General features: G+C 40.4%; 1 protein-coding gene across 13 annotated transcripts in view; it reads left to right on the forward strand.

The window, feature by feature from the left end:
* adgrb1a (adhesion G protein-coupled receptor B1a) overlaps window positions 1–13353 on the forward strand; it is a 189393-nt gene that overhangs the window by 84540 nt on the left and 91500 nt on the right. For 5 of the 13 annotated variants that reach the window (XM_088084965.1, XM_088084972.1, XM_088084962.1 and 2 more), the window contains exons 3-11: window positions 3711–3869; window positions 4628–4732; window positions 7668–7835; window positions 8230–8409; window positions 9843–10007; window positions 11942–12106; window positions 12236–12337; window positions 12444–12550; window positions 13104–13298. In XM_088084965.1, the coding sequence (XP_087941091.1) occupies window positions 3711–3869; window positions 4628–4732; window positions 7668–7835; window positions 8230–8409; window positions 9843–10007; window positions 11942–12106; window positions 12236–12337; window positions 12444–12550; window positions 13104–13298 (1346 nt within the window). The remainder of the gene's footprint in view (window positions 1–3710; window positions 3870–4627; window positions 4733–7667; window positions 7836–8229; window positions 8410–9842; window positions 10008–11941; window positions 12107–12235; window positions 12338–12443; window positions 12551–13103; window positions 13299–13353) is intronic. The other 8 variants (XM_088084973.1, XM_088084966.1, XM_042490365.2 and 5 more) reach the window with 5 other exon arrangements.

The raw sequence follows: 13353 nt of genomic DNA on the forward strand, positions 1-13353 counted from the left end.
AAAGAAGAGTTAGTAGTTGTGACATTCGGGCCATTATGCCGAAATATTGTAGACCTCAGGGGGTAATGTTAGTGGTCAACAAGCCAGCACACAGATGCACACACACACACACACACACACACACACACACACACACACACACTGCATCTTCATATGCTCATGAACTAAGGAATCTTACACAGGGGCTGTGTGTGTGTGTGTGTGTGTGTGTGCGTGCGTGCGTGCGTGCGTGCGTGCGTGCGTGCGTGCGTGCGTGCGTGTGTGTGGTGGCCTTTTACAACCTCTATTAAACTGCTCCTCCAACTCTCTTAGTTAGGTTCAGATATGGATGTATTGTATCTTTTCTTGTCCATTATGATCACTGCTGTTTTGAAAATGAAGACATACTGAAGTCAAGGTTTACTTGTCAAAATCAAGTTACAAGATGCGTCATTAGAATGCTCAGATATGATAGTTGATCTTGCAGAAGAGCAATCCAAGGTTTTTGGTGAAGCCAAAATACAACAGCATCTTAAATAATAGGCAAGAAATTGAGTAACATGTCAAACTAGTGGTGGGCGATACATTGAATAAACTCGATGTATTGCGGCTTGTTCAGTGTAGAATATATAAAATGATAAATTGCAAACATTGAATGTAAATGCTCATGCCATTTTAGCACGTGATTCACTCTGGCATTTCAGCTCTAATGGATACACACACACAAAAAGACTCACAAACTTGATACAACACACACAGTCCTAAGCACATTCAGACCAGTTTCTCCTGATAGTGTTTGAGCAGGGGACGCATGTGTGAATAAATCATCATGTTTAAAAGTGCTGTGGCAACAGTTTAATTAGTTAAATGTTAGTGTGAGCAGATGAGGTGTGTGTTTTTGCATCTCCAGGGCTCCAGATGGCAACTATTTAGGCACAATTTGCAAACACCAAGCACAACTGCAACTTACAAATTTTTAGAATCTATGAACGGGAGATCTTTTTGTTTGTTTCCAGCTCAAAGTGTGTAAAGCTTCACAATTAAAGGCAAGGCCTTAAGAGTTGAACTTTCTGCCAACAGCTAACTGTTGACGGGAAGCCTAAAGTTCACAGCAAAAACATCAGCACTTCTGGCCTGAGACAAGCCAGGTGCTTCAAAATAAAAGCTTTAATTTATTTTATTAGAACAATACTTTATTTACTTCATTATAACACTACATTATTTAACTTTATTATACAGTGCTTTATTAAGCTTTGTTATAACAGTACTTTGTTTTGCTGTATTATCACAGTATGTTTTTTGTAATTTTTTTTTTTTTACTTTATGAAAACAGACTTATTTAACTTAATATGAGCAATACTTCATTTAACTTTATTATAACAATACTTTATTTAACTTCATTATAACTTTGTTATAACAAGATTTTATTTAACTTCACTAAAACAAGACTTTATTTAACTTTCATATGACAGTAGCCATTTTTTTTTACTTTATTGTAACTGTAGTACATTCAATCATTTTGTATTTTAGAAGTCAATAGTTTATTAGAGGATATATTAGAAAATATCAAGATATATATTGTGTATCAGGATATTGCCTAAAAACATCACCTATTCCCTTTTCAATCAATGCCACTGACACTTTTGACTTAATTGGGGTCAGGTGTCAAAACCTAAAATGTACAAAAGGCCACTACTAACATAGAAAAGCACTGTCTTTACAGCTTCTTCCCTCACCGTTATGGAAATAACCAAATCTGATGTGCACATGTTGCTTGGATCTAATGCAGAAAGAGATTACCACAATGCAGAATAGCTCGTTTTTCTCATAAGGACTAGGATTATTGATATGTTGTGTTATTGACTATCAGTTACTGATAGTGGCCTCATGTTTGCACTTATAGTTAGAATGACCACATCACTGGTCCACTGATTTACTGTTTGTGTTGCTTTTGTTGATGGTTGGGCGTCCAGTGGATAATGCGGTCAATTTCAGCCCACACTGGATTGGTTATGCACTGACTGAGCGTGGTCACAGAAACATGAGAAAATCCAATTTCATAGCCATAAGTACACTCGGTCAGTCTGCTGACAACAAAGAGATATTGACTGTGATCGCTGGTGCCTGCTAATTTCATTTCTGAGGGGAAATGAAAGACTTTACAGATTTGGACTTTTTCCACTGGAATCTGTCGCTTTCAGTCTGTGAAGTTTGACTCATCACGATGACATGTTCAGATTGCACACAGCTGGAGAGGAATTGTGTGTGTGTGTGTGTGTGTTTGTATATCTGTGTGTGCATATGTGACTCTTGAATGAATCAAGTGCCCTCCACAGTGCCCGCCCTCATCGCGGCCCTTGCCCCAAAGGAAAGTGACTAGCGAGTAATTAAAAACGTGTGTGTCTGGATGTTGGCCAACTTCATGTTCTATTCATGCAGATTAATACATATTTGCCGTTGCTGGGGGGGGGGCTGAAAGGCATCTGTCTTTGCCATTAAACTTTCATGAGCATGCAGGACAAAGAGGAAGAGAGCCATTCAGAGCGGCTCTTTACCCACTCCTCGTCATATCAGCACACATCTTAATGGAGCGTATTAAATCAGAATGGCCAAACAGGGAATTTCACAATGACAATGGCATTCATCACACCTCTGTTTTAAGGGAAAAATCTCCCCTCAGATCCTCTCTGAGCGTTACGCACCATCAGTCTTTAGTGTTGCTCTGTGAAGGAATTGTGTTGCAGGTTAATTGTCTCATCTGCATCATTTTTTGCATGTTGTTGTTTGCATGCTGTTTTTTGTGTTTGGTTTTGTTTTTTTACTGCCAGTTATTTTTGTCAAACATATATCTTCAAGTTTAGCTACCAAAACAATGGACAAAAATAATCTTTCCCAGATTCTCTCCAAAAAAAGTGAAATAGTAACTGTAAACTCTTTCTATAGTGTAAAGAAGCAGCTTAAGACCCATTTCTGTGCTCTTGTTTTTAATTACTTTCACCCCCTATTTATTTTTATCGCATATCATGGTTGTTATTTTTAATAAACTTGTTTTTTGCTTTTTGTGCGCTATTACCATTTTGAATTTTGTTGTTTAATATTTCTTTTATATATGTAGATTTATTTTACTTGTTTTCCATCTCTTGCCTGTCTGTAACTTATTTTAAGTTTAAACTTATTTCTTGAGTTATGGTATCCATGTGCAGTATAATGATTTTATGTATGTATGTATTTATTTTTATATCTATAAATATATTTAGAGAGAGACTTCCACTGGTATTTGTATTGACTACTTAATTTCTGGTATTGTGACATGCCTAATCCACACCTCTATGATTTCATCCTATAGCCTGCTTGTTTACATTCTGTGTGTCATGCTCTTTGTATCTGTTTAGAGAGTATTATCTGTGCATATCTGAATAATGTATTTATATTCGCTATCACCCCGAGTGAACATATGCCACTCTATGCAGTTAAAATATTGGCACTGAGACGCACATCAGTGGTTTCCAACCTGGAGGTTGGGACCTCCCAGGGGGTCATGAGATGACTACAGGAATAACAGAGACAAAACATATGCTTTTGATTACATGCAAGTTTTTCATTGAAAGCCTCTTTGATCATGTGTGGCTTGAACGGCTGAGACACTGGTTAAAAACTGTCCACTCTGATAAGTTGTCGACAACGCTGCAGTGCTTTATAAATGACTGCTGCTGTCTGGCTTGTAACTCTAGGTGGCTGGAGTGTGTGGGGTCAGTGGGCGCAGTGCAGCAGCGAGTGCGGAGGCGGGATCCAAACGCGGACTCGGAGCTGTCAGTCGCCCCCAGAAGAGGCATACCTATGTGAGGGCGTGGTGGAGGAGGGCCGGCCGTGCAACTCGCAGCCCTGCACTGGTGAGCTCCTCATCCTCTGTGTGCGCTTCATGTTTCAGTACATGCATATCTGTGAGGGGGTGTTCTTTTACGCTTTGTGACTAAATATGAGTACGAGTGTGCAAAGTGTGTTTTTACAGCTAACATTTTGTTTTGTACATCTTGTTCATGTGCTTGTGTGTCCATCCTCTATAAGTCAGTGTTTTGACTTAAGGAGTGCATGTTGGAAAGGGGACTTTGATCGATGACAAATAACACTGACATGGTCAACTGTTGACAAGACCATGCATGCACAGTATGTCAAAATCATTACACTCACAAATGGCTAAAAGGACACAGGGAGTCAACATATCAGCTCTATAATGTAGAAGCTGTTTACCAAGCATTAGTGCTCTCACTGAATGTTCTCCTGCTTAAAGCTTTCTTCATTTGTACCAAACTAGCAGTATGTTTCTGTCTGACAAATAACTCCGACAGCAGATTGTCATTACTGTAGATGTGTTTGTGTTTTTTTTTTCACTTAGTCATGCCATCACAGGCATTTGAAGACTCACATAAACATTATTATACAACAGCTGAAAACATAAAATGAGCACTGCACACATTTACAGCACATTAATACCGACAGCACAACAAAAGTCCCAAGTTTGGCTGATGCTGTTCTGGGTGACCAATCACGTCACGGTTGTGTCCCAAATATAAGCCATTAAAAATGAAGGACATCTGGTTGCTAACCCCCGCCCCCTCCTCCCCCCCGGCCTTGCCTCACCCCCCTTTAGGCAAAGGCCGCCATCTCTCTCGCAGCCAGTCGCTTCGCTCGGTGGACAGCCGCAAGCGAGATGACGTAGACAAGCCCCGCAGCGGACAGCAGAGCCCTCAGACAGGTAAGACAACGGGACGCAGAGGGATCCCATGCATCAGTCACTGTGGCAGCTTGGGTGACCACCACACTTGTACAATATACACACAATAACAACCATAAACAATAGAGTTGCACTCACTTTTTTTATACACATCTATCAAAATCTCCCAAAGTAGTGCCTTGTCCGCAATGGACTAATTCCAACATGGACCCTGACTGAACATAGTGAAATTGTGAGGTCATAACAGGACACTGTGCCCTGTCTGTAAAATACGATACCAAATGGAGTCCTCCCTCTCTGTTAAAGTGATACTCCACCCAAAATCAGGAGTAGCAAGCACTCAGTCATCTGTAGGCTGACAGATTTAGTTCAACAATTTGGGATATATGCTTTATCGTTCCAAGAGTAAGATACCAGTCTCATGTTTTTGTGGTGAATAATCAGGATGTGTTTAGCCTAGCTTAGCATTATGACAAGAATGAGGGAGAACCAGCAAGACTGGCTCTGTCCAGAGTTAAAATTGAAAAAAGTACATCTGCCAACAACACTAAAGCTAAGAGATGAACACATTGTATCTTTTATTTGTTTTACCCATACACACAAAAATGACTAAATTTTTACCAGGATTCTGTTCTGCGCAAAGGCAACAAACATGGCAGCCTCACTGCAACAACAAAATGTTAGGAAGTGGCTGCTGTCCATTAACTTACAACTTGTATCTCCCCCTAAAGCTACAAGGTAACATTTTTTGCGTGTTGAGTCTCATTCCGAGTCATCAAATACCAATGTTTTGGGTTGGTGCTCCAGTCATCAACCAAACATGTCAGTATTTGGCGATCTGAGAATGAGACAATATTGCATTATATTGTAAGTATAGCTAATCAAATCAGGTGCATGGTAATTAAACAGCTTTAGAAGTGTTGGTAGGTAGTTTTTTTAACTTTAACTTTTAACTTATTTTTAATCGCCTTCCTTATTATTGGACTGCCCATTGCTCCGACAATTCTAAAGCCCCAATAGTCCAAAAATTGGACATTGGACTGAAAGCCCCTTTGTTTGACAGACTGTTATGTCAAAAACAAAGTCCATTGCTGTGAAGGGCCATTTCTCCAATGGCAGAAGCATATGGCTTATTATTTTGCAAAACAAAATTATAAAACCTTCCAGCTTTGGCCACGCTACACTGCCTCTGTGTGAGTCTTTACTTTCATTGGTTGGGTCAGTTAGCTTTGTGAAAGAGGAGTATTAAAGTTAGGTTAGGGCAAGAATATTTAGATAAGTCAATCAGAGGCAGAGATTAAGGCAAGTCATACCTTCGCCATAGAAGCAAGGTCTGAGGATGTAATTTTACAAAATAATTAGCCATGTTTTTATGTTTGGAAGAATAGGTAGTGCATTGTTGGAAAATGGCCATTCTCGCAGTGGGCGTTTGTTTTCAGGATAACAGGCTGTTGTACAAATGGGCTTTTGGTCCAATGGGAAATACTTTGGAGTGCTTTGGAACAATTGGCAATCCCAAAATCCAGGAGGCGATTAGCCTAGCTGGCTCAGCATATAAAAAAAGAAAAACAGCTTACCTTGATTTCTTCAAAGTTAAAATACCCACATCAATACCCCTAAAGTTCACTTATTATCATGCGTCTCTTATATAGAAACACATGGCTAATTATGACGTCAACAGACCTTTGATCCACCCTACCCTATTTCTGTTTGGCTATTACCCTTTGCTTTCATTGGTTGGGTAGATTAGGTTTAGGCATAAGAAGTGATAAAGTCAGGTTTGAGTGAAAATACCAGGGTAAGACCATTAGAGAGAGAGTAAGGCATGTCAGGCCTTCACCATAGTAGGAAGGTTTGATGACGACATTATTCAGACAACTGAAGTTTTGGAATTAAGGGCCTTTGGAAGAATGCCATTGGCTGTCCAACTCTAGCTCCCTTCCTAAAGCACAGACAAGAGACTCTGGGAAAGAGCAAATATATCTTTTTCCCAAAATGTTGAACTATTACTTTGTCTGTTAAATGTTTGTGGTTTGCCTCTTCAAAGAGACCAGAGGCTGTTATCGGTTTGGATCTGTGTCAGTTCTAAACCATATTTAACAAAGTGAGCAAAAGAATGGACAAATATGTTCGTTTTGTTCATATTTGTCCACCACAAAAACCTTTCACTGTTGGAATCCACTGTAACTGATATGAATCTTAGCTGACTACACCTGATACTCTTAGGAGAGAAGTGAAGTACAAACTTTTCCAGCCTACAGATTGTGCAGGTTTGATACAACGAGTTTGTGTGAAGTATCACTTTAATTTGCTAACCAATTCCCAACCTCCTGTTTAGTTCTCTTCTCCCTGCTTCCCCGGCTGTGACTGCCCAATTTTCCCTTATTGGTCAACTGACCCTTCAAATCGGCAGTCATGGCCTTTGAAAAGATGACTGACATATCCTAAGCCAGTGGCATTCACTTCCCTTGGAAGTTAATGCAAAGGATATGACATCAGAGCCCCACAGATGAAGAAGGACAAGCAGAACTGGAGTCCAATTCAGGGGCCGCCTCCTTTGAAGGACGCAGCTTATGAAGTTTGTTGGGTTGGACCTGCAACGCCTTTCCAAATGAGATGGTCAGAAGATTTAGTTCTGGTCATTGTCTTTTCAAGTGACCAGTGGGCAATGATTTTGAATACTGAGGGCCATCAAGGACCACCGGACATGTCTGCAAAATAAGTCTTCGTTTATCAGCCATATTTGGAGGAATAGGGCAGTCAAATATTCAGCCTTTGAAGGAGGCGGCCACTGAAATGTGGCACAGATAGAATCCACCCTTTATCACACCACATCCCTTCCTCTTTTGGCCACAGAGGCTGCATCCTGCATGGTAATTAGTTGTGGCCCTCTCCTTTCCTTTCCCTCTTTTTTCTCCCTCTATCCTCCTATTCTTTACCCACCCTACCTCCTCAGTAGACTCAGCTTCAGGTGAGGAGTGGTCAGCGTGGAGTGTGTGTTCTGCCACGTGTGGGGAGGGCTGGCAGAGTCGCACTCGTTTCTGTGTGTCCTCCTCCTACAGCACCCAGTGTAGTGGGCCACTGCGAGAGCAGAGACCTTGCAACAACTCTGCCGTTTGTCCAGGTAAGCCCCCACCCCGCTCCCCCCACTGCCACCTTCCTGCGCTCGCCCAGCCCTCTCCTGGACCCTGCCTCACCCATACAAGACCCACCTGACTCCCCTCTTCAGGCACTTGGCAGCTCCTGGGTTGATTTCTACGCTCACTCCGCCTGCAGTTTAGAATCACTCCCACTATAGTAAGATTCTGTTGGGTTCTTAGGCTCTCCAACATACAGACAGGCAGGGAGACTCCTCAACTTAGAAAGCCACATAGGGCCATGGATCAGCATACATAATCCTAGTAAAGCTAAACAGCAGAGTAACCTCACAGTCAGTACAGTTTAGTGTTTCAGTGAAGTTGTCTTATGTTCTCTTACTAAGGGGGTCTGTGTTTGTCTGTCTATAAATCATACGATAGCTGCTCTGATTGCAGTTCACGGCGCTTGGGACGAGTGGTCACCGTGGAGTTTGTGTTCTTCGACCTGTGGCCGAGGTTACAGGTCCCGAACACGAACCTGCACCCCCCCACAGTTTGGGGGAGATCCATGTGAGGGCCCAGAGAAACAGACCAAATTCTGCAACATAGCCGTCTGCCCAGGTAAGAAACACATTCATTAATTTTTCATTCAAATTAAAAAAAAAGCCCAAATCACACGAAAAATAAAGGGTTAAGCCTGAAAATGTACTTAACTTATTCATGTAGGTCTGAAAGGGTATGCATGGCATTAATCCTCCCTTGTGCATATGCGACTACTGTTTGTGTGCATTCCAAAATGTATGACTGTGGGGACTTGTCTAGTTCTAGTTGACTGATTTGTCCAGAATTGTGACATGACACAGTGGTTTCTTAGTTAATACAAAAAGCAACCAATGAGCGCCAAATGGGGACTCTGTTAGCCAAAGAGTGCCACGGGCCTGAATTACCCGTTGTGTTAAGCTGTTGTCAGTTAGGAGTAAAAACAACAGTGAGGATAGAGGCTGCTATTGAGGTTGCTCTAAATTGACAGCATTTATTTTACTTTGTTTTACAGCAAAACAGGTATGTTGGCAGGACTATACATCTGTGTGGACTTGTGTGGAAAATGACATTAAATTCTGCATAAAACATTAAAAGACAGTATATTGAATATGTGATATAGCTTTACCACTACAAATTACTGTGGAATTTCCCACCATGCCACTGTGCACTGTGTTTACCCCCATGAGCTTACTGCAGACACTAGGCCATGTTTGTAATATGAAACTTTTCCATAATCATTGAGCAAACATGCAAGAACGTCCCAGTTGGACAGCAAACTTTTCTTGATGCATTGTTTATGTTTTGCAAGCGTTTACCCCAAAAAACAAGCAGACCAGCCTTCTTGCACAATCCAAATCTAAACCAAAACTGCTTTTTTCAGTGTGTAGGTTGCTAACTCAGAGGTTGCTGATGTTGTTAAATGTAGTGATGAGGATTTTGAAATAATTAACATGTAGATAGCAGAAGGGAGTTAGAATTATGTCTGAAATGGATGGCCAATTTTAAGCTTTATAAGGTCAGTCTGCATCCTGTGAGTCACACTGGCCACCATCTAAGGTAGAAACAAAATCATGACTCTATCCACTACTCTATCTATTATTGGCCTTTTCCTGCTGTGTGTGTACAGTTGTGCAAATTCTGGGACTGCCTCTGAGAAAATTAATCACATCTCATTCCACTATAATGGCAGGCTTTTTGCCATGGGGTAACAATTTGAAACAATAGTAAACACATTTGCCTTTGACTTCATACAAAAAAATCATTGGCTTTGCTCAGTCAGCCAGCTCCTATATGCTACCACAGCATTTAAACAAAACACTACAATATGCAATCATCAGCCCAGGTATTTCTCACGCTATATTAAAAACACACGATTGGATACTTCCAAGTAGACATATTTGAAATACTTGAAAGTACCTTTGAGTATAATCCATACTGCACAAAATAAGTGACATTTTCCCATGTCCTGTCTTTTCTTTGTGCCTGTCATTGGTGGCCCTTGCCGCTTTCAGTGGATGGAGTGTGGAACGAGTGGTCCAGCTGGAGCTCCTGCTCCGCCTCCTGCTCTAATGGGACCATGCAAAGAACCAGGGAGTGCAACGGCCCCTCATACGGAGGCTCCGAGTGCAGAGGAGAATGGCTGGAGACTGTCGACTGCTTTCTTGGGGAGTGCCCGGGTATGAAAGAGGTTTACTAGAAGCTACTATATATAAAGTGGGTATTTAATCATAAATAAATTGACTTAATTCTTGAATGGGTTTTATTGGAAAGTACTGAAGGTTCTTTGTGTTTTTCTTGTACGATTTGGCTCTTTAGTTCAATAGTGAAAAAGTCGCCCTGGGAATATCAACATAATCAAACCCCTTTGAAGACACACTTGGGGCAGGGTGTTGGCTTGATGAATGAAATTTCTTAGTTACGCTACATGGATTGACATGCAGCTTTAAAGGACCATGCAAGTATTTTAAGTAGATGCGAGGTGACAGACACATATACAAAGCATACCGGAAGATGATACAGGAATAAAATAAACCACATTTATTATTTCAGCCACAGGATGACATTTAGACAGCTAATTTACATTAAATAGATGTAAAATAAAGACATAGTTATATAACTCCATATGTAAAATATTGCAGTTTATTGCCTAATCAGTGAAAAAAGATTATTGCCTTGTTACTTACGTTTTATCAGAAAATCAATAGTAATTTTTCAAAATTATTTTATTTTATTTTATTTTATTTTTTGGCACAGAGGGTATATGTCCAAAGCACAAGGAGCAAAAATTGTGAAGTACAGAAAACTGCAGTGACTGTGTACCGTTTTTAATATTTTATTTTCTTCAGGTAAATTTATAGTTCATTTTATAAGGGATAGACATCACATCAGAATAATACATTACGCAATGACCAACTGGCATTTAAAAATAAGTTGAGATACATAAAAAATAAAGCCTTCTAAAATATTCTACTTTTTAAGATGACAATAATGGTACTTCATTGTTATTTCTCTATAATTTGTATTGTCTGGTTTTACAGTAATATGATGGGTTTTGGAGTTAATTGTAAGGCTTATGACCAGATAATGATGCAGTATGATAGGTGTTAGAATATCATGTCATGCATGTAGAGCCGAGCTGTGCTGTGTGACAGACAATCTGTGATAAATCTGCAGCTGTTAAGATTTGCTTGAACTTTTTTGCAGATATGTTGCACTTGTTTGTCAAATCAGTTGTGAGTCTAAGATGATTTCTAAGCACTTGACAACCTCAGTGACAACCTCATTCTGTATTTTGACAATGAATCTTTCAAATTTGTGTCTTTTGTTGTTCTGATGTCAGTCAATGGAAATTCGGTGCCGCTTTTTTCAACAAACTCTACATCTACTATGAATCACACAGACTTTATATTACTAGTATTTTCCTTACCCGTGTTTGAAAGTGGTTTGAAGTGATGAGTGTGTGTTCCTGCCTTCCTGACTGCCACCACTTTTAATTAATTTCAGAATGCTATGAATTACCAATGACTTGCATGAAGCAAGGTTCAAGTCACATTTCTTGTGCTGCTTTTATACACTTTTTAAAAGTATTTAAACTTTTGGACCCTGAGCAAGTTGGTTTGAGTTTCTTTTGAAAATGTGGGAACAAAAAGGCAATGAGCAACTTGGCAAGAAATTAGCAAATTTCAAGAAATTAAAAAAAATTGAAAATTAGTTTTTTATATATGTGAGGGGAAAATGTCCAGAAAACCATATTTCTAATTACCATAATTATAGACTTTTTTGTATAGAATTAAAATAATTTTCCCACTTTTCCAGGTTGTTTTCTTGTTTTTGTTTTGTTTGTTTGTTGCAACAAATCAAGCCAATATTCCCAGGTTCAAAGGGTTAATTTAACTATCTGGGGAAATACTCAACATTAAACACAGTATAAAGTGAACTAAACAGAACAGAACATGGTCTGCATGTATGACTGGTGTTTGTTTGTGTGTGTGTGTGTGTGTGTGTGTGTGTGTTTGCGTGTGTGTGTGTGTGTGTGTGTGTGTGTGTGTGCATGTTTGTGTATGTGTGTGTGTTTCATTGTCCAACACTCTATTATTGTATTTATTGTCAGTGGATGGCAAGTGGCAGCCGTGGTCTTTGTGGTCGGGCTGCTCTAAAACCTGTGGAGGGGGGAGCCAGCAGAGAAACAGGAATTGTTATGGGCCCTTTTTTGGAGGGCAACCCTGTCCCGGAGAACGAGAAGAGGTCCGACGCTGTAACGAAAAGAGATGCCCAGGTCAGCGGATGGTAACATGGTTCACTGAGTTGCCATCTTCGTCTTTTTTTTTTTCTTTTTACCAATTCTGTAGCCAATTTTACCTGATGATACACTCCATGAAACTCATTTCTCTCCTTCTGTAAACAGAACCTCATGAAATATGTGGTGAGGACAACTTCTCTAACGTAGTATGGAAGATGACCCCAGCCGGGGACACAGCAGCAGTACGCTGTCCTCCTAATGCCATGGGTAAGCTCACACAAAAACATCCATAAGGCATGAATGTCCACTGGTAGTTTAGGAGTTGAATGAGTAGCACACTTTGGTGATAATATATTCATGTGTCCTCACACAGGGCTGATCCTGCGCCGCTGCACCCTGGACGAAGAGGGCATCGCCTACTGGGAGAATCCCACCTATATGAAATGCATTTCCAATGACTATCGCAGTATACAAACTTTAGTGAGCAACAAGTCATCATTTTTCACTACATATGAACTCATCTATGCTGGCTTTCCAAATTTACAAAGTAAAATCAAATGGATAGGGATACTCAATTTGCTTTGTTTGGGAGCCCATACGTGTTCTTAGGATTTTAGGACATTTTCTAGGATATTAGGATGTTTCTCAGATTTTAGGACATTTTTAGGATTTTAGGATCATTCAAGGATTTTACAACACTTCAAGGATTTTTGAAAAATTATAGGATTTTAGAAAATGTTTAGGGTTTTTAAGTCGTTAAGCTAGTTAGTGGTTTAGCTAAGACCTCTTTCAGGGGTGTGGGGGATCCTCCACTTACTGTTCTATGCACCCTGGCACCTTATGTATACTTAAAGTACAAAAACAATTGTGTGAATCACTGTATTTTTATTGTGAATTGGAAAACCCGGGGGGGGGCACTTTGCACCCTGACGGGCTACAGATTTGGCTCAAAGTATCACTGTTCTACAGTATATCGTGTCAAAGGTGTTGATTACTCACCGTGAAAACTAACAGAGCCCACTTTTTTTGTCAGACTCGGGAGCACTTGTCCAAAGCACAGCGTGGCCTTGTGGGAGATGGAGTTTCAGAGGTGATGACCAAGCTCAGGGTGACATCCAGCGATGGGACCAGCTACAGCGGAGATCTGCTGGCCATTGTGGACGTGTTGAAGAACATGACAGAGATCTTCAGGAGGGCATACTACAGCCCCAGCAGTGCAGACATGAGGGTGAATTGATATATGGCTTTACTCATAGTGTACTGCTGTCTGTAACTAATTTTGA

Source organism: Plectropomus leopardus, chromosome 11 (assembly GCF_026936395.1).
Source record: "Plectropomus leopardus strain MGB_pleo_1.0 chromosome 11, ASM2693639v1, whole genome shotgun sequence".
In the NCBI taxonomy this organism is placed as follows: domain Eukaryota; kingdom Metazoa; phylum Chordata; class Actinopteri; order Perciformes; family Serranidae; genus Plectropomus; species Plectropomus leopardus.